At 46.0% G+C, this 13,557-nt stretch overlaps 1 protein-coding gene across 2 annotated transcripts in view; it reads right to left on the bottom strand.

Moving 5' to 3' along the window:
• Positions 1-13,557, bottom strand: part of pidd1 (p53-induced death domain protein 1) — a 109,405-nt gene that overhangs the window by 14,321 nt on the left and 81,527 nt on the right. For both annotated transcript variants that reach the window (XR_015080964.1, XM_086007644.1), the window contains exons 11-13: positions 8,033-8,183; positions 7,026-7,149; positions 4,764-4,882 (exon numbers count right to left, since the gene is read on the bottom strand). Coding sequence is in view for 1 of the 2 variants with exons in the window: in XM_086007644.1 (XP_085863770.1) it covers positions 4,764-4,882; positions 7,026-7,149; positions 8,033-8,183 (394 nt within the window). In the remaining variant the exon portion in view is untranslated. The remainder of the gene's footprint in view (positions 1-4,763; positions 4,883-7,025; positions 7,150-8,032; positions 8,184-13,557) is intronic.

The raw sequence follows: 13,557 nt of genomic DNA, 5'->3' as shown, positions 1-13,557 counted from the left end.
AATATCCGCTTCCACGAATTGAGGATATTTTCGCCTCGCTATCTGGTGGTAAACGCTTCACCAAAATTGATCTAGCCCAGGCGTACTTGCAAATGGAGGTAGAAGAAGCTTCGAAACATTACCTTACGATCAACACCCATAAAGTTCTCTATCAATACAACCGGCTGGTGTTTGGAGTAGCCTCGGCTCCGGCTATCTGGCAAAGGGCGATGGATCAGGTCCTGCAAGGCATTCCAGGGACCCAGTGTTATTTGGACGACATCTTGGTCACGGGCGAAAATGACGGTGATCACCTCGCTAACTTGGAGAAGGTGCTCGCCAGATTAAAGGAATATGGGCTATGAGCTAATCGCCACAAGTGCGAGTTTTTCCAGAAACAGATCTCGTATTGCGGCCACGTCATCGATGAAGAGGGGTTACATAAGTCCCCTGACAAGATTGAGGCAGTAGTCAAGGCTCCAGCACCGGAAAATGTGTCACAACTGAGGTCGTTCCTCGGGCTGGTAAACTATTACCACAAGTTCTTACCAAATTTGTCTACGGTATTACACCCGCTGAACACCCTACTGCAAACAGGGGTACCATGGAAGTGGGATGACGAACGTAGACGAGCTTTCCAGAAGTGTAAAGAATTGATCACATCAAAAGAGGTGTTGGCCCATTTCAACCCAGCACTACCAATTCGTTTGACATGTGATGCATCACCCTACGGCATTGGAGCGGTGCTGTCGCACAAATTCCCAGACGGGTTGGAGAGGCCAGTAGCCTTTGCGTCTCGGTCACTAACCTCAGCCGAGCGCAACTACGCCCAGATTGACAGGGAGGCCCTCAGCCTAGTATGGGGAGTAAAAAAATTCAACCACTATCTGCATGGGCAGAAGTTCACCTTGCTGACTGACCACCAACCACTTGTCTCCATCTTTAATCCTAAGAAGGGCATGCCAGTAATGACTGCACAGCGGTTACAAAGATGGTCCCTGTTTCTAGGGGCGAATCAATATGAAATAGAATATAAAGGCACGAAACAGCATGGGAACGCTGATGGGCTATCGCGCCTGCCACTGCCTACGGTGGAGGAAGCACCAGCAGTGGACCCTATCGAGATATTTTATTCGTCGATAATTGAACGATTGCCAGTAACAAACGCGGATATAGAGGAGACCCGCAATGATCCGACGCTGTCACGGGTATATGAATTGACGGTGAGGGGATGGCCAACACATGGCGACTCACTGTTGCCAGCATTCTCATCCAGAAGAGAACAGCTGTCAGTATGCCAGGGGACAGTGATGTGTGGATCCAGAGTGGTGATTCCACCCAAGTTAAGGGAGAGAGTGCTAAATGAGCTACATGAAGGTCATCTGGGGGGAGTGAAAATGAAAAGCCTTGCTTGGGCTTATGTGTGGTGGCCGGGAATCGATCAACAAATCGAAGACCTAACTAAGAGCTGCTTAGGATGCCAGAAGGTCCAAAATGCACCACCACATGCCCCTCTACATCCATGGGAGTGGCCCTCCTCTCCATGGCAACGGGTGCATATTGATTTCGCTGGTCCATTCATGGACTCAATGTTCTTAATAGCAGTGGATGCTCATTCAAAGTGGCCTGAGGTGATAAAGATGTCTTCAACCACTACAGAGAAAACGATTGCAGTCCTACGGACCATATTTGCCAGAAACGGGTTGCCAGAGCAGATCTGCTCTGATAATGGACCACAGTTTGTGTCCAACGAGTTCCAAAAATTCATGAAAAGGAATGGGGTAAGGCATTACACATCCGCCCCGTATCATCCAGCCACCAATGGATTGGCTGAGAGGTTCGTACAAACCTTTAAGAAGGCGATAAAGGCCATGTGCGATGAGGAAATTCCGCTACAGCATAAGATGGACAATTTCTTATTAGCCTACCGAAACGCGACACATGCAGTTACCAACCAGACCCTGGCCATGATGTTCTTTAACCGATGGTTGAGATCTCGTCTGGACTTGCTCAGACCAAATGTGCGAAGAAATGTTGAGGACAAACAATTCCAGCACATCAACGAGAAGCCGACAAGGAGCTTCAATGTAGGGCAACCAGTCTTGGCCCGGGACTATCGAACAGAGAAGTGGCAACCCGGAACGATATGTACAAGGCAGGGGCCATTAATGTACACAGTGGATGTCGGGGAGAACATTGTGAGACGCCACATCGATCAGATCTTAGTATCACAGGAATGCGTCAACCCCATGTCTCGAGTACCTGGGGATGAACCCGACATACCGGTAGTATCTACTTCAGACCCAGTAGCAGTGGAACCCGATGAACTACCCGATGAAAGGGGGTCAGAATCGCCTCTGCACCAAGAACAAGAACCTCCGGAAAGGCGTTATCCCGAAAGGGTCAGGAAGCCGCCCCAAAGACTGAATCTATAAATGGACTTCAGTTATTGAATGTACATGTAAAAATGTAATTGTTATTTGAATATTAAGGGGGTATTATTAATCTAAAAAGGGAGGAATTGTAGTGCATGTGCTTTAAGTCAGAACTACTTTTTACAGCTCCTGTATACTGTAGTACCGGCAGTGACCACACCGGTATATAAGCTGTGCGCATGCCTCTGTACCCCAGTCTAGAGATTACCCTCCTCCAGTAAAGACCTGTTATTTGTTTATGTACAGCATCCGTGTAATTATTTATCCACTGAGCCACGGATCTAACAGTTACCAACCATCCTGAATAAAGAAATTAAAATGGCCTTTCTATCGCCGAGGACACTATAATTTTTACTCTGCACTGCAGCAGTCCCTAAAAAGTTGAAGGGTAAATTCAGTGATCACATGCTCCCAGCAGGGAGCTACACACAAGCACTGTAACACTGACTGTATTTCACACATTTACACTTCCCTTGACCTCAGCATAGGTCAAATATACACACGCACACACTTCACACACACACACACATGCACACACACAAACAGCGACCATTCAACATGCCACTGAAGGCAAAAATAGAAAACAACATTGAACCCATGGATAATCCTCACCACAACTCCGAACACAAAAGATATACATACTCTCTAAAACAAGGATGAACAATTAGCAGGAGATGGATAAATAGCTCCTGCCTTACAAATAAAGGATTAACTAAAATGCAACGGAATTTCCATGTAAATTTCATTGTACAGTAACTGGTAAATCAGAGTTGGAGACACAATGAATTGGCCTGAATTGCATCTGCTTCAACAACCAAGACAAGAAACATCTTATTAAATGGGAAAAAAAATCTTGCTTTATGCCTGCTTCCTTATTAAGTGACTGATGATGTGAGATCACGTGTCCCCCCTGGACAATGTTTGCTCACTCATCAAATAATCCCCACCGTCAGTGGAGAAAGTGATCAGTATAATCCCCAAATTTTAAAGCAAACAATCCCATTTTACATTTAAATTTCATAAACAGAGGCCCCGGCTGCCCTCTCAGGTGGACATAAAAGATCCCATGGCACTATTTTGAAGAAGAGCAGGGGGAGTTCTCCCGGTGTCCTGGCCAATATTTATCCCTCAACCAACACCACCAAATACAGATCATCTGGTCATTTATCTCATTCTTGTTTGTGGGACCTTGCTGTGCACACTTTCCTACATTACAACAGTGATTACACTTCAAAAACTACCCTATTAGCTTTGGGATGTCCCGAGGTTGTGACAGGCACTATATATAAATGCAAGTTCTTTTTTTATTTGCTTTCAAATATATTGGAAACATAGAATTCCCCAAAATATTAAAAACAGAAAATGATTCTACAAATATAAAATGAAAAAGAGAGCTGTTAAATGAGAGGTGACACCCATGAGAGGAGGGGGTAGTGGTGGGGATGCTGATCAAGTACTTTGCTTCGCTTCATAAAAGAGGTTATTGGGAAGGGGGTAAATCCTGAATTGGTTAAAAATTAGATGAAAGGTATTATAATAAATAAAAAGAAAGTATTAGAGAAATGTGTTAAGCTAAGGCAGGACAAAATGCTAGGACATGACTGGATGCATCCCAGGAATCTGAGGGAAACTGAGAAAGAAAGAGCAAAGGCTCTAGAAATCATATTTCAGGATTCTATTGAGAATGGATGCATGCCAAAGAATGGAGAGTGGCCAATGTAATGCACATTTTATAAAAGGGAGCTGGAACTATAGGGTTAGATGAAGTAGGGTGGGAGGAGACTTGTGTGGAGCATAAACACTGGCCTAGAGCAGTTGGGCCGAATGGCCTGTTTCTGTGCTGTAAATTCTATGTCATTCTATGTAACTCATTTAACTGTTGCAAATGCTGGTACGCACCTCTGTGCTCTCTAATGTAAAAAAAATCTTTGTACCAGCCACCCTTCAGTTAGGCTGCAAATTGAGGGCCTGGAAAAGCTCTGAATACAGCTAGTGTTTGGGTCCTAGTGCCTGGTATAACCTTTCCGAGCTGATCAAGACCAGAGTATGGAAAGCATGATATGCTGCTTTGGTTCCGGGTCTGCAGGCATTCAGCCGCAATGCTGTTGGCAAGCCATTTTGGGATCCATGTTGCAAATCCCAGAAAAACAGCTCGCAAACACTCTCTGCTGCATGATGCGTCCCCTGGATGGGCACCCCTCGGATACAGTGCCACTGGCCCAAATTCAGAAACAATCCAGGATTCTGGACACCAGAAGAAAATATAATCAATCAGTAAATTGTTGAGCTTCTGACTGTGGAGATGCAGATTCACAGCAATCTTAACAAAGCAGTGGCAGCATCATTCACCTGTCCTTTCACAGCCTTCGTTTTCCTGTCTGCTATGGTGGAGACATAAACTTCCTTACTGTTCTTCAGATGAGAGTAAAAGGTGAACCTGATTCTCCCATCCACACAGTCTGGCCGATCTGAAAGAAAAGCAAGTACTTAAATGACCTGCTGCACAAATTAACATTTAAAATATTAACTAGAAGACAATTAACAAGTGCTGGCACAAATTTTCACTGTCCCTTCCTAAGTCTGCGCACTACCATCTATTCCTGGGCATGGTTGATTATTTTAATATTAAATTCCATTTGGTCAACAACAGGCTAATTAAATATCTTAGTCATCTCATTCTCTGTGTACAACACAAAACGCCACCAAGGGTTCTACTTGGGAATACCATTATACTGTATGGAGGACATTGAATTATTTATAGTGCATGATCCAAAGTAACTCAGTACACCACTAAATCTCATGTCACAATTATGGGAAAGAAAAGCTGTGACCTTGAATTTTTTTTAAAAAATGCATCAAGTGATTACAGGCGGAGTCCCAAACCTAGAGTTCATATTCTGAGCAAACAATTCTTGCTTCACCCTCAGTTTATGTGCCAGATATCCAGTAGCTTGTGTGTCAGGGCACTCACTTACTTTTTGTTGAGGGCTGCAATCTGAGCAGTGGTTTACTCAATGCTCACTCACAGACCTAACATTGTGCGACTCGATTTGTTCTTTCCCCCTCTTTTTCGAAACACATCCCTTTCTCACTCTCTGCAGCATCCAGAGCTAGTATACTGGGAATGTAAGCCCAGAAACACAAACAACAAGACCATTATGGGATGCAGGTGGGGCTCGACACTGCTTTCTAAAATGGCAGGCTAGCTTTAAGACAGGGATGCTATGGCCACGCTACCTCAGCACTCCCGCTGAGACTGCCGCCCGAAACAGTGCGTTACACAATAGGTTTTGCGCCCCGATCATTTTAATCAGCAGGCAGCACCAAAATACCGGTACTGTCCGCGGGTGGCCGTTAACCTTAGCCCACGGTGGCACCGGCCGTTTCTGGGCCTAATCTAAATTCTAGGCCTACGATTCTGAAACTGCCCCTTCCATTTAAGTAACAAAACATGTTTTTGTTAGCCTGTTCTTCCCACTGTGCAGTAGAAGGCTGCAAACCAAAATAGGAGACATAAACTCAAAGTGCACTATTGCACTACCCAAAAAATTAAATTTATATTAATACAGAAACCTATGCATTTTTAAAAAGGTAAAAGATGCTGTGGCGGGTTATGAATTGTAATACAATCTTGACAATGTTCTGATGAAGTACTTGACTTTTACTATTTTGGTTTTTAATCAGAATTGTACAACGACGTTATGTAGCCTTGAAACACAATTTTTTCCCTCTATTTTAAAAGAAAAGTGATGTAAATGCAGCTTTAAAAATATCAATTCTTTCTGGAACTGTTGTTTCCTGTAACTTAAACGTGAATGCGGTGATCAAAATAAGAACTTCTACCTTAAAATTATCTTTATTCAACATTTCTACCGTTGTTTCAAAATGAATGCCAAGAGACAGCTGGAATAAATACTTTAAGCATTGCCTCTCCCATTTCTCATTATGTGACCTTGAGTTAGCAGCTGTATGATCAGCCTGTGGCGTAATGTGACAGAAACTGTACCGCTCCTCAACTGCAATATAATAAATATTCCATCTGCCTGTCTGTTTACAAGGCACATGAATGATAGTTAATGGATCGGTGAAATGCTGCCCCTGCAGAACTGTTAATTTGCATTTGACAGCACATAATTTTAATACAGACATTTTAATATGAAAATCTGACTGTACAGGAAACTTTGGTTTATCCGGAGGTTGCATGTCCGGAAACCTCGATCTAATGGCAGAAATCAGCAGCCGTTTTGGTTAGGTTTTTTTTCTTCTCCTAGCATTTTTTTTTAATTTTTTTTATAAAAACAGTCAGGCTCTGGAAAGCGTCTCTGTAGCTTAGCAACAGCTTCAGAGACGCTTCCAAGGTACAGGCCGAGTGTTTACAAGTTGTGTTTGTTGTCAGGTACGGAGATGAAAACCTCCGTATCCTTCAACATTAGCGCTGGTCTATCCGGAAGTTTTGATAGATCGGCAGCAGCTCGGTCCCGTCGGTGCCGGATATCGCAAAGTTTCCTGTATTATTAGAAAAGAGCTGCAGTTTCCAAAGTACTTGGCACTGGGAACCTCACAAGGGTCAGACATCATTGGAATGAACACCATTCCATCACATGGCATTACCTGAATCAATTTCAATCCCTTTTTCAAATCCAGCAAAAAACTGTTCCCCCTCAAACATTTCGACAATATCAGATGGCTCAGGTCCCCAGTACCTGTTCTCCAACTTCTTGCAAACAGATTCCACCTGAGCAATAGAAAGTCACATTAAAACAGGTCAATAAAGTCTCAAAAGAGTTGTGAAATATAGGAGAAGCATTTGCATGCGAAGCTGGACTAAGACGGTCAACGGTCCTTCGCCTGAAGTGTGTAAAAAGGTGTCACCCGTGGCTCAGTGGCAGCACCCTCACCCGAGTCAGAACGCTGTGGGTTCAAGTCCCACTCCAGGGACTCGAGCACAATATCTAGTCTGACATTCCAGTGCAGTGCTGAGGGAGTGCTGCATTGTCAAAGGTGGCATCTTTTGGATGAGACGTTAAACCGAGTCTGATCTATCAGGTTGAATTGTCCTGGCCAATACAGGAAACTTTGGTTTATCCGGAGGTTAACTGTCCGGAATGCTCGAACCACCGGCAAAATTCAGGAGTCAGTTCAGTAAGTTTTTTTTCTTTTTTTTCCACTAGTCAGGCTCTGCAAGGTCTAGCTAAAGCTGTTGCTTAGCTACAGAGACGCTTGCAAGCTACGGCCGACTGTTTAGAAGCTGTTGCTAAGCAACAGGTTTTGTTGCTAGATACGGAGCTCAAAAGCTTCCATATGTTTTAACATTAGCGCTGGTTTGTCCGGCAGTTTTGATGGGACGGCAACAGCTCGGTCCCGTCGGTGCCGGATATCACAAAGTTTCCTGTATTTATCCTTACACCAACATCATTAAAAGAGATTATCAGGTCATTATCACATTGCTGTTTGTGGGAGAGTGCTATGCGCAAAATTGGTTGCCACGTTTCCTACATTACAACAGTGGCTGCACTTCATAAGTACTTCATTGGCTGCAAAGCACCTTGGGATGTTCCGAGGTCATGAAAGACGCTATATAAATGCAAGTCTTTCTTCTTTCTTTATATAAGGCATACCTTGTGTTTGGGAACGCACTGCAGGAAAATCTGCTCTGGGTCCTTCTTCCTCTGCAGCGCCACAAAGTTGACCTGCCACTTCCGCAAGCGCTCGTACACTTTTTTAGCGATACCACCGACATATGTCTTAGTTGTGTACCACAACCAGTACCTGTTTAACCCCAAAACAAAGCATAATTCATCAGCAAGGTCATCACATTGGACAAATAGGTGGGATTCTCCAATGCAGCTGTATGGGTGCCACAAACACCTCCCAGAAAAAAAACCTTCCATGTTTTGTTCGGGGTAAATCGGAGGATGCATTATTTGACAAGGTCTGGAATATAACACTATGTAAAACACAGTGGGGTAGACGGTCGTCTTCACCGTATGCAAATTAATCTGGCAAAATGGATTGCCTGCTCTTTATAGAGCCCACCTAACTACCATTCCAAATGAAATGAATATTGAGCAGGTTCTATAAAGGATGCGCTCTGCCAGATTACTGCCCAAGTGGTGAAGGTGAAAATCTACCCCAAAGTATTATTTTTCTGTTAAATTGTAGGTATGTATTTCTTTAAGACTACAAAGTCAAATGGATGTTAAGTAAACACTGGGTGAGTCCATTCAAAGGTTAATTGCCAATAAGGCTGAAGATCAGAATCCCAGCTTTGTCTGTAGGAAGGTCAATTGAGTGCCTGCAGACATTATGGGCTGGATTTTGTCACTGGGCGGGCTGGGGTCGTGTAATCCGCTTTTCCTGTTAGCCACCCGATTCTAAATTGATGTGGGAGATTGATGCGATTTTAACTTAAGTGGGCACTTGAGTTCCAGCGTGTGGGAACCCATGGCCCAATTCGTTTTTTCAGTCTGAAACTCGCCTCCGATGACGTCATCATTGCTGCTGCATTTAAGGTCTGCAACAAGCCTTGCTTCTTCTGCAGACTGTCAACCTTTTGGCCTTTCATGTTAGAGGGACCTGGAGGCAGAATGACCAGCGAGAGACCTAGGTCTGCTCCCAGGTTTGATGACACTACCCTGCAAGCTTTAGTGGAGGGAGCAAGAGCAAATAAAGAGGTGCTCTTCCCTTCTTCAGGGAGGAAGAAGCCTCCCCAGCAGACCAAGGCTGTGTGGATCCAGGTGGCCTAGGAGGTCAACTCTTTGTCAATAACCTGCAGAACCTGGCTTCAGTGCAGGAAGAGGTTTCACGACCTTCTGCGCACTGGAAAAGTGAGTATGACTTTCCCATCACCCTCAATCTGATCCCCATTGCCTCTCCTCACTAGCACTCAGCTTTAGCAACCTCTTCCTCCACATCCCACTTGACACTGACATCCCTGCACCCTTACCCATTCCCTCTCTCTCTATGGTCACATTCACCTAACTATTCGACTATACAGCCCTCACACTCCCTATCACTGTGATGCTATGAAAACAACTGACAGCACACAGGGAGGGCCCTTGGTCTTGCCACCTCACTCCAGCTTTGTCTCCTTCTAAGTATCTATGCTATGGATTCTCTACACTCACTCCTTCATTCTCACTCAAACTCCACTTGTCTCCCTCATTGCAGGAAGAGAGAGCTCACAATAAGAGGGAAAGAGCGAGGACAGGAGGAGGGCCACCCTCAGGAGTCCAGCTCACTCCCTGGGAGGAGGCGGCCCTGGAGATCGTGGGAGTGGAGGACAATGCCAAGTGGGGGACGGACAGACGGGTGCATCACAGCAAGCTGGTGACAGAATAGTTTTCCATCTCTCTCATTGACATTGCATGAGTCACTGATAATGATTCTGACGCTCCAACAGATGGACTTATGATCATCTGCAATATGCAATGTGCATGTAACCTTGGCATCACATCTCTGACTCTTTCCTTTTCTCCCCCACAGGACCATCGCAAGCACCCGTCCCCACTAGCCAGGAGGAAGATCCTGAGCCTCCGGACTCCTCAGAGGAAGCTACAACCTCTGAGGGCGCAGCGTCAGCAGAATTCAGTGCACCCAGCACCAGCGTAGACACTCACACCTCAGTGGTACCTTCACGAGATAGTGCAGTGTTGTCACCTGGCGTTTCACAGCTCACAAGTGAGCATCAGCAGATTGTGCAGACAGGGACAGAAGTGGAGAGTCCTAATCGGAGGGCACATGTCGACGCTCTGCCTCTGGGTCCATCCACAAGATCAGTGGTGCTGGAACTCCAGGAACAGATGCAGGAGTCTCTGGCAGGTTTTGTCTCCAGGGTCGCTGCGAGTGTGGAGCGAATGGAGGAGTCCATTGCGAACATGAGCAAAGCCTTTGTGGAGTCATTGGCGCATGAACGCATCACCATGGAAAGGATGGCAACCTCCATGGAGGTGATAAGTCACCAGAGTGCAGAAAACAGGGTGAGTGCTCTGAATAGAATTACATCTCTGGAGGAGCGATGGTCATCTATTGAACAGAGAAACCAGACCTCATGGAAGTCCTTCTGAGTAGGACTGCCAGTGCAGATATGGGTCCCCATGGCCCCCCCTGATGTGCAGCAAGGTGCTCTCAATCCACTTGCAAGTGCTGAGGGGGACCTGACCCATGAGAGGGAAGTTGGTGGCAGACATCAAGGAAGTGGGGGCTCCTCGCCAAGCACTCACACTTCCATGCCACTGCAGAGCCCTCGGTCAGAGCCCCACCAGAGTCCTCACCCAACTGAGATCGGCGTCTCAACCCCTGCTCAGCCGCAGGAGCAGCAGACTGTTGGCGAGCCCTCACAGGTTCGCAACCCCAGAGGACGCCCGCCAAAGGTGTCGCGACAGGAGCAGCAAGAAACTGAGCAAGGGGCCTCCACATCTGTGAAGCCACGGGGGACGCACCACGTAGGAGCACGCGTAAGAGAAAGATACTGCACGAATAGTCACAAGGGTAGTCACTTGGGTGAAATTTGATGTTTAATGTTAAAAAGCCATCAGATGGTTACTGTAAATAAAGAATCTGACGGCTACTGCTGCAGTTGTGGCGTGTCATTTCGCTAATGGGACTTCTACATTGAGGGCTTAGGATTACTTGCAATTGTCAGTATGGTGGTGAAATTGTTAGGAATCCGCTGGTTCTTGGCCATTGTCGAAGCTCTGGTAAGAAGCTGCGAGGCAAAAGTGCTTGATTGGCTAGGCTAAGCAAATCTGGCCAAGATGAGTGCGTTCCTTGCATCCCGGGCAGCAATGTTCTCGCGTACTGCTGCCGCTGGTTGATGGGCCTCTGCAAGATGTTCGTTTTCGCTCTCCACCTCCCTCCTCCTCCTCATCTGAGGAGGATATGTGAGGAGCCACTTGGTCCTCAGGAATCTGCAAACCATGATGCTGTGCCATGTTGTGAAGTGCACAGCAAACCACGACGATTCTGGAGACCCTGGCTGCTGAGTACTGCAGGGCTCCACCTGATCTATCCAGGCATCTGAAGCGCATCTTCAGCAAACCGATGGTTTGCTCGATTATGGATCTGGTAGACATGTGGCTGTAGTTGTAGCTCTCCTCAGCTTCGTTGGATGGGCTCCTCAACGGCGTCATTAGCCACGTCTTCAGGGGATAGCCCTCGTCTCCAAGTAGCCATCCGTTAAGTTGGTCTGGCGGACTGAATAGCGGAGGCACACTAGACTGGCGCAGTATGAAGGAGTCATGGCAACTGCCAGGGTACTTGGCACAAACATGCAAAATTTCCTTCTTGTGGTCACACACCAGCTGAACGTTGAGGGAGTGGAAGCCCTTGCGGTTGACAAAAATACCTGGATTGCCTTAAGGGCCATATGTATGCAGTCAACGACGCCCTGCACCCTTGGAAAGCATGCCAGATTAGCTAATCCAACCGCACGTGCCGTGACACTTGCTTGGTCCTTTGTGAAATGGATGTGATTGTGCGCGATGGCAAAGAGGGCATCGGTTACCTGCGTGATGCAAGTGTGTGCGGCTGCCTGGGAGATGCCGCTGATGTCTGCTGCTGATCCCTGGAATGAGCCGGAGGCAAAAAAGTTGAGTGCGGTGGTGACTTTGACGGCCACTGGTAAGGGGTGTCCACCTGGTTCTCTGGGCTCCAGGTCTTGTTGCAGCATTCCGCAGATATCACCCACTACCTCTCGTGAAAGTTGGAGCCGCCTTTGGCACTGTTGCTCAGATATGTTGAGGTAGCTGACCCTGTGTCTGTAGACCCTGCTTGGGGGGGTATCTCCTGCGCCGACGGGCTTCCATGCGCTGGCCCCTTCTGGCCTGTGCAGCTTTAGGTGGGTGAGCAGCAGCTTCGCGCTCCTGTTGGTGCTGCTGTTGTTCATGGTTCTGCTGCTGCCACGGCTGGTCTTCGTCCTCATCTGATGTCCAGAAGGGAAGGAAATAAATGGCTCCCATGCTTCTGGTATATGCCTCAGTTGAGGAAGCGCTTAGTCAAGGTGGCAAGAGGGATTTCCCAGGAGGTCACACTGGAGATGGGTGTCAGGCTCCAAACTTCCACAGCTATGGTTATGCCTTCTAAAAGTTCCCCCAACCTGAGACAACAAAGTCCTGCCACCTGCCAATGATGGCTGATCAAATCTCCTATTTAATGGTGGAGCTGCAGCTAATAATCAGCAATGCAATTGTGCTCCCGCCAGGTTTCACCGTCATGTTTCAGAGCAGGCGTGCTTCACGTCGGAAAAGGGTTAAAGTCACAAAGGCCTTTCAAAATGGGATAATAGAGGCAATTTAGTGCTTGTTAAGGGCCTTAAGGGCCTATCCCACCTCTTGGAGGCGGGACGGAGACGGGAGCAGTAAACATGATTTCTTGAAAATTGCTTGGAGGTGGGGTTGGGCCCGCCCGCCACCTTTTGCAATTTTAACACCCCACACGCCTCCATTCCCGCCTCCATGGCCCTGGGAAATTTGAGCCCTATAGCTCTGGCATTTTGTGTTCCTGGGTGGGTTTTGCTTTTGTTCCTCATACATCTTTGCAAAAAGTGTGATGCAGGACTTTATTTTAGATAGTGTGTGATGTGTAAAGTGTGATGGACAGGAAGTCTGCAGATACATAAACTTTTTATAAGTTTACTAACTGACCTCCTGTGGCATTGCTCATGGCGAGTCAGTTACTATTAATATTCCAGTTAATGTACAATATATTATCAAAGCCAATGATTTATTGTGATTGAATAAGTCAAATTGTGTTTTCATTAGAGCACTGTGGCAGTGTTGTTGATATTTTCAGGCTTGAATTCTACAATTTTGTGCACATTTGTAGGTAATGTGTAAAATATGATGCAACAGAAAACATATTTTATTAATGGAATACTTTAGATGTTGTTGATAATAAAATGAATATTGGTTAAAAATAAAGAAATGAATCTAAAATGGAGTAAATAGAAAAGAGAAATTATATTGAAATGAAATTAATGTAATTGAAAATAAGATGAAATTGTAAATTGGAAACATTTATATTTTTGTAGTAGAATTTTTATTTATAACACCTCTCATGTTTTCAGAATGTCCCAAAGCACATTATAGCCAATTACAGGAAACTCTTTGGTATCCGGCACCGATGGGACCGGCGTGGTGCCGGT

Source organism: Somniosus microcephalus, chromosome 15 (assembly GCF_052327205.1).
Source record: "Somniosus microcephalus isolate GS21.2 chromosome 15, FLI_Smic_1.0, whole genome shotgun sequence".
NCBI classification, from domain to species: Eukaryota; Metazoa; Chordata; class Chondrichthyes; order Squaliformes; family Somniosidae; genus Somniosus; species Somniosus microcephalus.
Note: the sequence above shows the minus strand (reverse complement) of the source record. Positions and strands in the feature narration are given on the sequence as shown.